Consider the following 13,633-nt stretch of genomic DNA (forward strand, 5'->3'; position numbering starts at 1 on the left):
CCCTGGTGGACACCACCATCCGCGTGTACTCCACCATAACGTCCTGCCTGCTGCCCACGCCGGCCAAATCCCACTACACCTTCAACCTGCGTGACCTCTCCAAAGTGTTCCAGGGCATTCTCATGGCAGAGGCCATCAAGATTGAGGTGTGGACGCACGGGTTTTGGGGAAAGAGCAGTTTGCCATTTCACTTCACACTGCATCATAGCCAGGCATCATTACTGATTTACACAAAAGAAAATGATATGTCATCATGCATGTTATGCATTACCTATTAAATCATTGCTGTATCAGAATTTGTATATTAGAATAGAGCTGTTCCTTTGTGCTGCAGATTTAGATGTCTTATATATTTTGTCATATTTTGAGATTCTGCGTTGTCCTGTAATCATGTGGTGTTTTGTGTGGGCTTTGTCAGACTAAAGAGAACCTGTTGCGGCTGTGGTTCCACGAGAGCTGCCGAGTGTTCCAGGACCGGCTGGTCAGCGCCGAGGACAGGCAGTGGTTCGACCAGCTGCTGCAGACCTGCATCGAGGAGTTTGATTGCAGCTTCGACGACGTCGTCCCCTCTCGACCCGTCCTCTTCGGAGACTTCATGGTTCCAGGGGCAGATACCAAAATATATCAGCACATAGAGGACCGGGGGAAGGTTGGACTCCTGCCTGTTTTTCATCTTTCAAGCGTTTTCAAGTTTTCTGTCAAACACGGTCTCACCTTCCCGCATTATCTGTATCACCACTCCCGTATTAAAAAATAGAACATTTATTTTCAGCAATGTATCATTGAAAAGCATTGTGCCTGTAAATAGGTACCACAAACTGATTAAGTAACTTTATAATGCTTATTTGTGTGTTTTACACCACCTGCCATTCCATGTCCATGTTTTAATTCCCAGTTGGCTCGAGTCATGGATGAGTACATGGATGACTACAACCAGATCAGCACTGCCAAGCTGAAGCTGGTGCTCTTCATGGATGCCATCCAGCATGTGTGCCGCATCAGCCGCATCCTGCGCCAGCCCCTGGGCAACGCCCTGCTGCTGGGCGTCGGGGGCAGCGGCCGCCAGTCTCTCACCAAGCTGGCCAGCCACATGTGAGGCTAGCACCGCACCGCACCACACCACACCACAGTCATGAATGAAAGAAGATCTGTGTTGCGCTGAGAAATGAGGATAATATGATGTTAGAGAAGACTGTCTTTTCAGCTGCAATTCATTTGTCCATCGACAAGTTCATTCTAAGTAGCATATTGAGGGTTGAGGTTTGAAAACATTCACAAAAGCTTCTTCAGCTTCTGCTTTGTGATTGAACTCTTTTTTACTTTTTTTCGATACCTTGTACCAAAAGAAACTCCCTCTCTCTCTCAATCTCTCTTTCTCTCTCTCTCTCAATCTCTCTTTCTCTCTGTCTTTCTCTATTTCTCTCTCTCTCTCTGTCTGTGCTATCCTGTTTTTTTGCTCTTCAGGTCTGACTACGAATGTTTCCAAATCGAATTGTCTAAAAACTATGGGAACGCAGAGTGGAGAGAGGACATCAAAAGCATCATGCTGAAAGCTGGCCTCACCAACGTCCAGATCACCTTTCTGTTTGTAGACACACAGGTTGGTTATATTTACAGCTCCAATCATGTTTGGTGTTCCTTATCACACCATCTGTCTCACAGCAATAAAAAGATAACAGGAGGGTGGTCATTTGGCAGTCCATCAGCGCACAGAGTTTGATTGGATGAACAGTGCCTATAAAAAGTATTCACTCCCCTAGGATATTTCCCCTTTTACTGCTTTTATAAATGGAATCTTGATCAATTTAATTTGTCTTTGTTAACAATAACGTCCCCCAAAATCCCCTCTTTAATTTCAAAGTGAAAGCAGATTTCTACAAAGTAAAAATATATAATGCAAAATAAGCGATTGCATAAATATTCACCCCCTTCGAGTCAGCATTTAGTAGATGCATTTAAAGCATTTAGTAGAACGCATGGAGCCTGTGTGGATAAGTCTCAATTAGACTTGCACATCTGGATACTGCAATTTTTGAATAACCTTTTCTCTGCGTTGTTTGGAGTGTTCTTTTGTCTTCATGGTGGAATTATAGCCAGGAATACTGATTGACAAGTGACTGGACCTACCAGACACGGTGTCTTTATATTACTATACTATAGACATTCACTGACTCAGGCAATCTACATTTCACTAATTGTGACACTACTAGCACCAATTGGCTTGACTGCTGTTGATTTAGGTTAGTGACTTTAAGGGTGGGTGAATATTTATGCAGTCGCTTATTTTGCATTATATATTTTTAATTAATTGACATTATTTTGTAGAACGTAATTCCCCTGTTTTTTTAAATTTCAGATTAAGAATGAGTCCTTCCTGGAGGACATAAACAACATCCTAAACTCAGGCGATGTGCCCAACCTGTACGCCACCGACGAGCAGGAGCGCATCCTGAACACCATGAAGCCTGTGGTGCAGGACCTGGGGCAGCAGCCCACCAAGGCCAACCTCATGGCCGCCTACATCAAGAGGGTCCGCAGCAACATACACACCGTGCTCTGCATGAGGTGAATCCACAGCACCCCTCACAGAAATTTCAGGTTTTTGGTGAACAGTTACTGCAAAAGGTTTCTGGTAAACAGTTGCGGTTAACTTTTGGCAATGTTGCAGCAAATTTGCAGCAATGCTATTATTGCAGCAATGCTATTCTTGGCTTAATGTGGTGGCAAATCACTGGCGAACACATTTGCCACTAGAGGCAAACTTCTCATTGTTGCCAGAACTTTGCTGGAATTTTGCCTCTAGCGGCCAACATTGGCAAACTTCTGGCAATATTTTCTAGTGAACTCATTTGTTTCCTACAAATCACCCACAAGTCTGCTGCAAATCTGCTGCAAACATTTCATTTTTGTAAGGGACAGCAACAGTTAGAGAGCACACAACCTATGGCTACAGTGGTGGTGCAGTACACCTCTGCATATTTCATATAAGTGTAACTACCTTGTGTTTGCCCGGAATCTAACCTGCAAATTGACCTAAGATTGGAGAGCGAGCATGCTAGCAAGCAAGCTATAACCCATGGATGCTAGAACCTTTTACAAGCACATCTCTTAAGCCGTTGGGAGGGAGGTGTACTGTACTTAATGTACAAAATGTGCAGCTATCCCTAATGCTCATACTGTCCAGCTGGCTACCATGACATAAGTATACTGTAGCTGGGGTGTTTTACATATGTCATCAGTGTAATGACATGTTTTAGCTTGTAGTGAACATATTTCAATTACTACACAAAAGATTAGGGAAACAGTTTAGTGAATACAAGTTTTTAAAGTGGCCAACTTCTTGGCTTATTACAGTCATAGACAAATGATTAAGACCACCCTTGAGAAAAGTGTCACGGAGCTTGTTTCCGACCTGTCCTGGTAGGAATGATAAGGGACTTCACACCTCTTAAGAGATGTACACACTCGATCTGCATTCAAAAGCCGATAACTCGGACAACTTTTTAGGTGTTCTAGGCCAAATATGTCCACATTCTTTTCACAGTGTGAATGTGTCTGGTCACGTTTAAGGACTGCTGGCTCACTTGATACTTCCTGCGTTAACTGAAATAAATTCATCAGCAAGCCAACGGCTCCTATTATAGCCATTAACTGTATACAGCTCTGGAAAAAATGAAGAGACCACTGCACCTTTTTCTGATGCCATATTACAGTAGCTGAGTGACATTCGAATGAGTTGACGGTCAGATTCAAATTTGCAGTGGTCTCTTAATTTTGAATATGACCATCAGCTCATTGGAATGTCACGCAGCAACTGTTGGATAAACAGAAAAATGTTCATCAGAAAAATGTGCAGTGGTCTCTTATTTTTTTTTCCAGAGCTGTATATATTTGCATTTGCTTACCTATTGTCGAGGCTGTGCTGTGCTTCTTTGTAAATATGCCATGCTGTATGTAAATGGATGATTCTTAAACGTTTGCGTTACATGCAGCCCCATTGGCGAGGTGTTCCGGGCACGGCTCAGGCAGTTCCCCTCGCTGGTCACCTGCTGCACCATCGACTGGTTCAGCGCCTGGCCAGAGGAGGCACTGCAGTCTGTGGCCACCTCCTTCCTCGGAGAGCTGCCGGACCTGGACGGTACCCCGGCCGCCATGATGGGCCTGGTATGGAGACACAGAAAAATAGGGCCCCGAGTGGAGTGTGTGTGTGTGTGTGTGTGTGTGTGTGTGTTTGTTTTTGTTTGTGTGTGTGTGTTTGTGTGTCATTGAGAGAGTGAGAGAGATTGAAAGGCAGAAATAGTTCATATGCCACATGATGTGATCTTATAATGGCAACATGTTAGTCTCAAAACGTGAGCAGAGTTAGCAGAGACCCTTAGATTCTGTGATCTACTGATCATGAGATCGTTAACCAAATCTCCCCCTGGGCAGAGCCTGATGTGCGTGAGGATCCACCAGGTTGTGGCCAGGATGTGCGGCCAGTACCTGGCCGAGATGTCACGGTACAACTACGTCACGCCCAAGAGCTACCTGGAGCTGCTCAGCATATTCTCAGCCCTCATTGGCCGCAAAAAGCAGGAGCTTAACAGCGCTCGGCTGCGTATGAAAACTGGCCTGGATAAGGTGAAAAAAATGAAACAGCTTCTTTGTATTTTATCATTCACGTGTTGTACAAACTCTCAGTAATGAAAATGGGTTCAAGCTATTTGCAGTGACACCCTTTTTTTCTATAAAGGTAAAGATGAAATGTGCATTACTTATGGGTGCAGATTGTATGTTGGTGTTGGATGAATTTTTCGTTTCTTTTAATCTAAAGGTCAGTATGAGTCATAAGCACTCAGCCATCAAAGGTGGACCTTAATAGCAAAGAATCTTCCTTTTGTTAGCAGGGTAATGAATGAAAATGTATCACTGAATTGAGCAACTCCATAATGGAAGCTTCAGAGTTTTCCAATAAATCCACATTCATCCCTGTCTCTATATAAAAATAATAGAATTTCTGCCCTGAATGTCTTTTTGTCCTGGACAATTTGTTGTTGTGTCCTCATTTCTTGGTTTCTGTCTGTATGCCAACATGTTGAGTGTGCACAGACAGTCCTTTATCCTGAGGTTGCCTGTCTGTGACTGAGTGTCTGGCCTTGTGTACTGTCCACTGTCTAGTATTCTGTTGCTCAGAGACCGGCTCTGTTGACCGAGGTTTTGTTTAACTTCAGGAGGCCTTTCCACTTGTTCATTGTGTATATTTGTTGGTCTGTTTATGTGTGTGAATGTTTAGGTGTGTGGATGTATGTTTACGCTTTATGTAATATTTACGATGTGCATGTGTTATATCTTTTCATGTGTGTGTGTGTGTGCTTTCAGTTGCTGAGCACAGCTGAGGATGTGGCTAAGATGCAGGAGGAGCTAGAGATGATGAGGCCTCTTCTGGAGGAGGCTGCCAAGGACACAGTGGTCACCATGGAGAAGATCAAGGTATGAACTAAAAAAGGTCTCTCTTCATTATGTCAGAGTGTACACTGCAATCATCCAGTGGTGTTTATATGTGTGTGTTTACATCCTTTTTTGCAGGTGTGTAGGTGTATGCCTATGTGGATGCATATGGGTTTGTCTGTGTGTGTGTGTGTGTGTGTGTCTGTGTGTGTCTGTGTGTGTCTGTGTGTGTCTGTGTGTGTCTGTGTGTGTGTGTGTGTGTCTGTGTGTGTGTGTGTGTGTGTGTCTGTGTGTGTGTGTGTGTGTGTGTGTGTGTGTGTGTCTGTGTGATAGAGCTTCTGTCTTAATGCACGCCTGCATTTCTTCTGCCCACAGGAAGACACTGTGGTTGCCGAGGAGACCAGAGTGGCGGTGCAGGCGGAGGAGACCAAAGCCACAGAGAAGGCGACGGTGGCACAAGCCATCGCAGATGATGCCCAGAAGGACCTGGACGAGGCTCTGCCTGCCCTGGACGCAGCCCTCGCCAGCCTGAAGTCCCTCAACAAGAATGACGTCGTTGAGGTGCCTCTTTTGATAACCATTGCCAGCACCATTGCTCCATGTTGTAAAACACAGCCACTCTCACCACTTGTGTTTCTATACGTATGCATTTGTACATGCCTTTTTTTTTGCCTTGTACATGCCATTTTCTTCAAATCAGTGTAGTCAGCCACCCAACCATTCTAGCACTTCAGAATATTTGTTTTCTGGAAAATGGATTTTAATACTGCACCCATCATCATCCTGGCTTGAGAGTTCATTTACATTGGAAGAGCCATTTCATCCACCCAAAACAGCAATGCTGTTTCCATCCATGAGATTGAACTGAAGCTTGAGTCAGATCAGTTTGTTGAGTCTCCAAAATGCCATCATAATATAAACCAGCATTTTCCCTAATAGCTCCATTGACAAATACTGTAACTGACCTTGTGACTGGCCTTGACCTGCTCTTCCTTTACAAAATAGACTTGTGTGTTGTATGTGTTAAGGTACGAGCCATGCAGAGGCCCCCTCAGGGAGTGAGGCTGGTCATTGAAGCTGTTTGTATCATGAAGGGCATCAAGCCTAAAAAGGTTGCAGGAGAGAAGCCAGGCACTAAGGTGGACGACTACTGGGAGCCAGGAAAGGGCCTTCTTCAGGACCCAGGAAAGTTCCTGGAGGGCCTGTTTAAGTTTGACAAGGTTGGACAGCATCCTCTGTTCCTACCCCAGTATTTCATATTGGGAACACCATTACAGATAAACTATTGCTGTTTCCAGGGCTTACTGTAGGGTTTGGTGTGTTTTTATCCCCACAGGATAACATCCCGGATGCTGTGATCAAGCTGGTGCAACCGTACATCGACAACGAGGAGTTCCAGCCGGCAAACATCGCCAAAGTGTCCAAAGCTTGCACCTCCATCTGCCAGTGGGTGCGAGCCATGCACATCTACCACTTCGTCGCCAGGGCAGTGGAACCTAAACGGGTATGAACTTCGACCTTTGCTCACAAAAATTCAAATGCTCTCTTTATTAAGCATTATCGTTTAAGGATGATAACAAAGTATGGTTCTAGGATGAAGTCAAATATATCAATGAGCTTTGATATAACCCCAGACTCTTCAGACTGCATGTACTGTACATACTGGCAGTAAAAGATAGCACCATACTGTACATTACAAGTATGAATGTCTTGGCCTTGAGAATCCATGTGTGCACACTTGAGTGGTTCTGATGGGCCGTTGGACACAGATGGACTGTTGGTTTTCCATGAATGACCACTGTTAATCCCCTCAGTAATCAGTAATCCAATTTGCCCCGTCTCTCTCCGTGCAGCAAGCCCTGCAGGAGGCCCAGGAGGACCTGGCGGTGACGCAGCGCATCCTGGACGACTCACGGGACAAGCTGGCGGCCGTGGAGGAGGGCATCGCCACGCTCCAGGCCAAGTACAGCGACTGCCTGGCCAAGAGGGACGAGCTGGACAGCAAGTGCCAGCTGTGCGAGAAAAGGCTTGTCCGGGCCGACAAGGTTTTTCCTCTATAAAACGTTTTTTTTTTCTTTTTTCTTTTTCACAGTGAAAAGCTCCCCTGAGACAGTTCAGTCACAGACTATGCAGCATACCTCTATACAGCTTAGCATCCTGCACAACCTCTCTCACCTCCCACAGGGGCATAGCACATGCAGTAGACAATGCCATTCACTCATGTCTGGAGTTTAAGTGTGGATAACATTGGGCCTTTTCCAAACCAGCCACTACATCCTCTTCCTGCCCACTTCCACTCCATTTGCACATTCACGTGTGGGTATTTTACATCAAGTTCCATCCGAAACCAATTTGAGCTCATTCCATATGTCTGAGTAATCATAATACTGTTCTGAGTAGGAGTCAGTTGGGTCCGGTTTGGAGAAGGCCCTAAGTGTTTTCAAACTGCAACGGGTTAGCTTTTCCCTCAAGACTAGATTAGATGGCTTCTATTTTAAGGTTGTGTTTTGAGACAGAGTGTGGTGCAGTTGGTTGTCTTGCTTTTTTTTATTGTGTTAATGCGTCACTCTTCCTGTGTGCACTACATCCATTCTCCTTGTGTGTGTGCTTGTGTGTGTGTGTGTGTGTGTGTTTCTCTCTGTGTGTGTGTGTGTGTCTGTGTGTGTGTCTGTGTGTGTGTGTGTGTGTGTGTGTGTGTGTGTGTTTGTGTGTGTGTGTGTGTGTGTGTGTGTGTGTGTGTGTGTGTGTGTGTGTATGTATGCGTGTGTGTGTGTCTGTGTCTGTGTCTGTGTGTGTGTGTTTCTCTGTGTGTGTGTGTGTGTGTGTGTGTGTGTGTGTTTCTCTGTGTGTGTGTGTGTGTGTGTGTGTGTGTGTGTGTATGTATGCGTGTGTGTGTGTGTGTGTGTGTGTGTGTGTGTGTGTGTGTGTGTGTGTGTGTGTGTGTGTGTGTGAGACAGCTGATTGGTGGTCTGGCCGATGAGAAAGTGCGCTGGAAGGAAACCGTTGAGAACCTGGAGTACATGGTTAATAATGTGGCTGGGGACGTGCTGCTCTCTGCTGCATATATAGCCTACCTGGGTCCATTCACCGTGAGTCTCTTCCTGGTTGTTATTCTCCTTATTCTTACTGTGTGTGTGTGTGTGTGTGTGTGTGTGTGTGTGTGTGTGTGTGTGTGTGTGTGTGTGTGTGTGTGTGTGATCAGATATCATTGGTACCTTATTGTTTTTAACCTATTCTCTATAGAGAGTGTCGTAACATAACCCATTTTAGACAATAAATGCAACCACTGACATTGGAGTCTTCCTCTAGTTTGCATAACAAACCTGACACCACACCTGAGTCTCCCCTTTTGTGTTATGCACGGCTTGTTACAGTGTGTGTGAATGGCACTGCTGTGTGGTGATACTGTACGTGTGCCATTGTCTGGACAGGGGGAGTACCGGGCAGCCATGGCGGACGAGTGGCTGCAGGGCTTTAAGGAGCTGAGGGTGCCGCACACGGAGCCCAACCTCATCAACACGCTAGGGGACAAAGTCAAGATCCGCTCCTGGCAGGTCCGCTTGAGCATCTGAGCTGTGCTACGCCTGCGTTTAGATTTTAGATGTTGGATGTAGTTGATGTTGAAAAATGATGTGTCCCCTGCTTATTTCTGTATTGATGCATATCTCCAAACTTCCAAACAGTTCTTAAAGCCTTTATAGGAGTTATCAGCTATGCTTTGGGGTAACAGAAAAGATTTTGGGCTCTATTTTAACAATCTAATACGGAAGTTTGAAAACGCAAAACGCAAGTGGCTTTGTGGGCGGATCTTGGGCGGATCTTGGGCGCTGTTGCTATTTTACCGGCGGGATAACTGACGCAAATCTAAAATGGGGTGGTCTGAAGTAGCTACACTACTCATTGGTGTGGTTTGGGCGTAACATGCAATAAACCAATCAGAGCGTCATCTCACATTCCCTTTAACAACAGGCACGCTTGTTCCATAGATGATTGCTATTATGATGGCAGTTTGGACGGCGCAGCCAGGAGGGTTCACAGCGCTATAAGCACTGTTCAGTTGGGAACAGTTAGCTATTGATTTTTCCTCTTGACAAAATGTAATACAGAATTGTCACAAAGACATACTTTCCGATGTTTTGGGATCACTGTCACTGAATCACAAGGTTATGAATGCATGGTGATATTTTTGCAACATAATCTAACATTACCTCTCTATAGACAATTCATATCTTCTGTTAGTTAATCTCTTCTCCCGTGCTGCTGCTGGGGCATTTGGGTCTAATATTTCCTAATTTATGTCATCAACACTGTGATTCATGGAAATGTGTACGCTAGATTTATGCCTATTTTTCACATCTTAATGGACACCACACTGATTTCCCTCGTGTGGTAATATTTTCCTTGTAATTATGTATGGTTTGCAGAAATGGGAACTGCATTGTATAGATGAGAGCGAAGTTACCATCAGGCAACTCAACAACGAGAAACAGTTTCCAAGTTGACCTAACTTTCCAACTCTGCACAGTATGCCATTAACTGCATGACAGTAGGCCATTTACAGTATTTTCTGTAAAGTAGAGTTTGTAAACACGTCGTCATCAACTTAATGCACGCACAACTTTTGTTTGAGCAGGAGAGAGAATAACAATGAATGGACCCAGCAACTACAGAAATTGTAGCCATACCATTGTAGCTGCTTTCTTTTACTATCTATGGTTGCTGGTTAACAGCACATAATAAGCTGATTTAAGCTAATTCACTAACTCAAGACTTCAAGGCCATAATGGATATAAAACCTTTTTTGAAAACAACGAAAAGATGGAGGGAACATAGTGAAGGTTGGAGTTATTTCAGATGGGCTACAACAAGATAGGCAAAATTATGGTGCTTGTCAAAACCTTAGCGCAGCTGGAATAATGCTTAGGCTGATGTTAAAGCGCACACAATGTTTAAAGCCATACACAACGGTAAATTGGAACAAAACTAAAGGTAACTTTAGCCTTTATATGGCTGTATAAAGTTGTCTAAATTAATAGGTCGTAATTAGGCATTGTTGTTGTAAAGATATTGCATGTACTGTAGATGTTGTACTATATAGGCTACTAAATTTTTAGGTGACCAATGCATGAACAAAACCGGGAAATGAACAAATATTATCAAGGCTTTGAATATTTCCCTCTGTGCACGGGGGTGTCTGTAGATCTGTGTGCATTGCATTTATTCCTGCAGGCCTCTGGCCATGCATCTGCCCTTAAATTAGCATCTGAATTTGCGCCACTGACTTTAGACCAGGGAGTTCTTGGTCTGTGGCGGAATTGTTTTCTGAAACTGCAAAATATCAACAGGGGCGTTTGCCGAACACCCGTCTTTTTAACCTGAACGCCCTGTGGGCGCAATCGAATTCCTAATTTACAGACATGTACCTGTGGAGGGAAAATTCCAATATGCGCTGACTGCAAAATAGGAAAGACAAAAGCGCGAGTATACAAAGTCAATTGCGCTGGAGTGCAAGATAGAGCCCTTTATGTTCAACATCCAATCCTTAAAGCCTTTGTTTCTCTCTCTCTCTCTCTGTCTGTGTGTGTGTGTGTGTGTGTGTGTTCTATAAAGATCGCAGGCCTACCAAAGGATCATTTGTCTGTGGAGAATGGTGTTATTGTTCAGTACTCTGAGCGCTGGTGCCTGTTCATTGACCCTCAGGGACAGGCCAACAAGTGGATCAAAAACATGGAAAGTCTTTTCTAGCCACATGTCAAATCTGCATTCAACCTACAGATATGTCCCTCTCCACACACATGGAGCCCAGCTCTTCCATTACACTGTCCTATTTTCCTGCAGGAGCGGGACAACGGATTGGACGTGATGAAGCTGAGTGACCGGGACTTCCTGCGCAGCCTGGAGAATGCGATCCGCTTCGGGAAGCCCTGTCTGCTGGAGAACATCGGGGAGGAGCTGGACCCTGCACTGGACCCGGTGCTGATGAGACAGGTGTGTCACTTCACAATCTCCTGCCTCCGCTGACATGACATGACATGACATGGTCTATGTCATGTCATGACATGACATGGTCTATGACATGACATGACATGGTCTATGACATGACATGACATGACATGACATGGTCTATGACGTAATCCTCACCTGGCCTGTCCTTTGCCTTCTCAGACGTTCAAGCAACAGGGCAATGTTGTTCTGAAGCTAGGAGACACTATCATCCCCTATCACAACGACTTCAAGATGTACATGACCACCAAGCTGCCCAACCCACACTACTCCCCTGAGATCTCCACCAAGGTCACACTCATCAACTTCACCCTGTCACCAAGGTACTGGCCTCCATATTAACTCCAGGCATTTGTCACATTCAAAGCACAAGTGGTGTGACTTATATCAAGTGGTGAATATTCCAAAATGATTTCTAAGTATCAATACTAATTCAGTATTACTTATTAATAACACTGATTTACCCACTTATAACAGCCTTATATACTGTCTGAACCATCACTGTACAGTACCTACACTGTAATCTTTCACCATCTTAGCTGCTGTAGATTCTTAGAAGAATCACTTCACAGTACTTGGCCTGTGGTAGGTCATTCTCACAAACAGCACCCAGTGGTAAAAGGCACCTGGCCTGTGGTCTGACCGCATCTCTGGTGTTTTTGTGTAGCGGCCTGGAGGACCAGCTGCTGGGTTGCGTGGTGGCCGAGGAGCGGCCTGACCTGGAGGAGGCCAAGAACCTGCTGATTGTGAGCAGCGCACGCATGAAGCAGGAGCTGAAGGAGATCGAGGACCAGATCCTGCACCGGCTCAGCTCGTCCGAGGGGAACCCGGTGGATGACGAGGAGCTCATCCGCGTGCTGGGAGCGTCCAAGATCAAAGCCGCCGAGATCGAGGTCAGTCGGCCGCATGGATGGAGAAATGATCCATTTCATTCATAACTTATTAAAGTGCTTTCTGTCTGTACTGAGTAGCCAGTGAAGTGCTTAGATGTGCAACACTGATCCATCACTTGGTGTTAAATGGCATTAAAGCTGTGTTGTGCTGTGCTGCGTTTAAGCTGTCATTTTGAAAGAGCTGCTTTTCATTGTGAGATGAAATGCACCGCGCTGGTGTCTTGCCAGATTCCATTCCAGAGATTCCATTTTTTTGTAGTTTAATCCACTTTGGATTGCAGCATGGTACTTGAGTACCATGAGTGTGTAACTGGAGTAAACCATGCATATATTTATGTTGCTCAACAGCCATAATTGCCAAGCTTAAATTGTAAGATGCCTCTTTTATCCCATAACTGCTAGTACTTTGTATTATAGCAGCTCAGCCTAACACCAAAGATTCTTGATTACTGACCGATACTTCAACCCTCACTGCTAACACTCTGTTAGGTGTCATTATGGAGAGTATTTATTTAGTGATGGTGCTCTGCACTGTTGTCTTCCGCAGGCTAAAGTGAGGGTGGCCGAAGAGACGGAGCGGGACATTGATGCCACCCGTCTGGAGTACGTGCCAGTAGCCGTGCGCACCCAGATCCTTTTCTTCTGCGTGTCGGACCTCGCCAACGTGGACCCCATGTACCAATACTCTCTGGAGTGGTTCCTGGGAATCTTCTTGGCTGGCATTGCCAACTCGGAAAGGGCTGGTGAGATTAATGATGCAAAAGTGATTTGAACAATTGGTTATTTGAACAATTGGTTTATGTGAGAGTTGTTCAGACCAGTTTGTTGTCAATGGCAGAGCAGAGGATGCATTTAGTATTTGAAGTCTTTCACTGCACGGTTGAGTAATGTCAAGCGGTCTGTGTGTTTCGCTTCGACAGACACGGTGGAAGAGCGAATCGTCAACATCAACAAGTACTTCACCTTCAGCCTGTACAGCAACGTGTGCCGCAGCTTGTTTGAGAAGCACAAGCTGATGTTCGCCTTCCTGCTGTGCGCCCGCATTATGATGAACGAGAACAAGATCGACATGGTGAGTGAGAGTGCAGTGTACTCACACGTATACACACACACGGACACACATACACACACACATTATGCGGCCTGTTTTATTGGGATGCTTATAAGAGCAGTAGGTGACACAATCATGTGATCATGATCATCATGTGATCAGAACACATGGAACTGGTTATGCGGTTGTCTAGCAACATTGCTCAAAAAAGAACTGTATCATAATATTTAGATGTGACAGACGCACCATTTGAAAA

General features: G+C 44.9%; 1 protein-coding gene across 1 annotated transcript in view; it reads left to right on the plus strand.

The window, feature by feature from the left end:
• The window catches only part of dnah1 (dynein, axonemal, heavy chain 1), a 51,278-nt gene that overhangs the window by 28,658 nt on the left and 8,987 nt on the right, over positions 1 to 13,633 (plus strand). The window contains 20 exon segments of the mRNA XM_048254871.1: positions 1 to 146; positions 419 to 649; positions 896 to 1,092; positions 1,465 to 1,600; positions 2,357 to 2,565; positions 3,993 to 4,164; positions 4,432 to 4,623; positions 5,362 to 5,472; positions 5,806 to 5,991; positions 6,459 to 6,650; positions 6,767 to 6,934; positions 7,284 to 7,475; positions 8,388 to 8,519; positions 8,862 to 8,984; positions 11,041 to 11,160; positions 11,269 to 11,418; positions 11,596 to 11,756; positions 12,101 to 12,326; positions 12,874 to 13,069; positions 13,247 to 13,398. The exon segment at positions 1 to 146 is cut by the window's left edge and continues 33 nt beyond it. Of these exon segments, the coding sequence (XP_048110828.1) occupies positions 1 to 146; positions 419 to 649; positions 896 to 1,092; positions 1,465 to 1,600; positions 2,357 to 2,565; positions 3,993 to 4,164; positions 4,432 to 4,623; positions 5,362 to 5,472; positions 5,806 to 5,991; positions 6,459 to 6,650; positions 6,767 to 6,934; positions 7,284 to 7,475; positions 8,388 to 8,519; positions 8,862 to 8,984; positions 11,041 to 11,160; positions 11,269 to 11,418; positions 11,596 to 11,756; positions 12,101 to 12,326; positions 12,874 to 13,069; positions 13,247 to 13,398 (3,392 nt within the window).

Source organism: Alosa alosa, chromosome 10 (assembly GCF_017589495.1).
Source record: "Alosa alosa isolate M-15738 ecotype Scorff River chromosome 10, AALO_Geno_1.1, whole genome shotgun sequence".
In the NCBI taxonomy this organism is placed as follows: Eukaryota; Metazoa; Chordata; class Actinopteri; order Clupeiformes; family Clupeidae; genus Alosa; species Alosa alosa.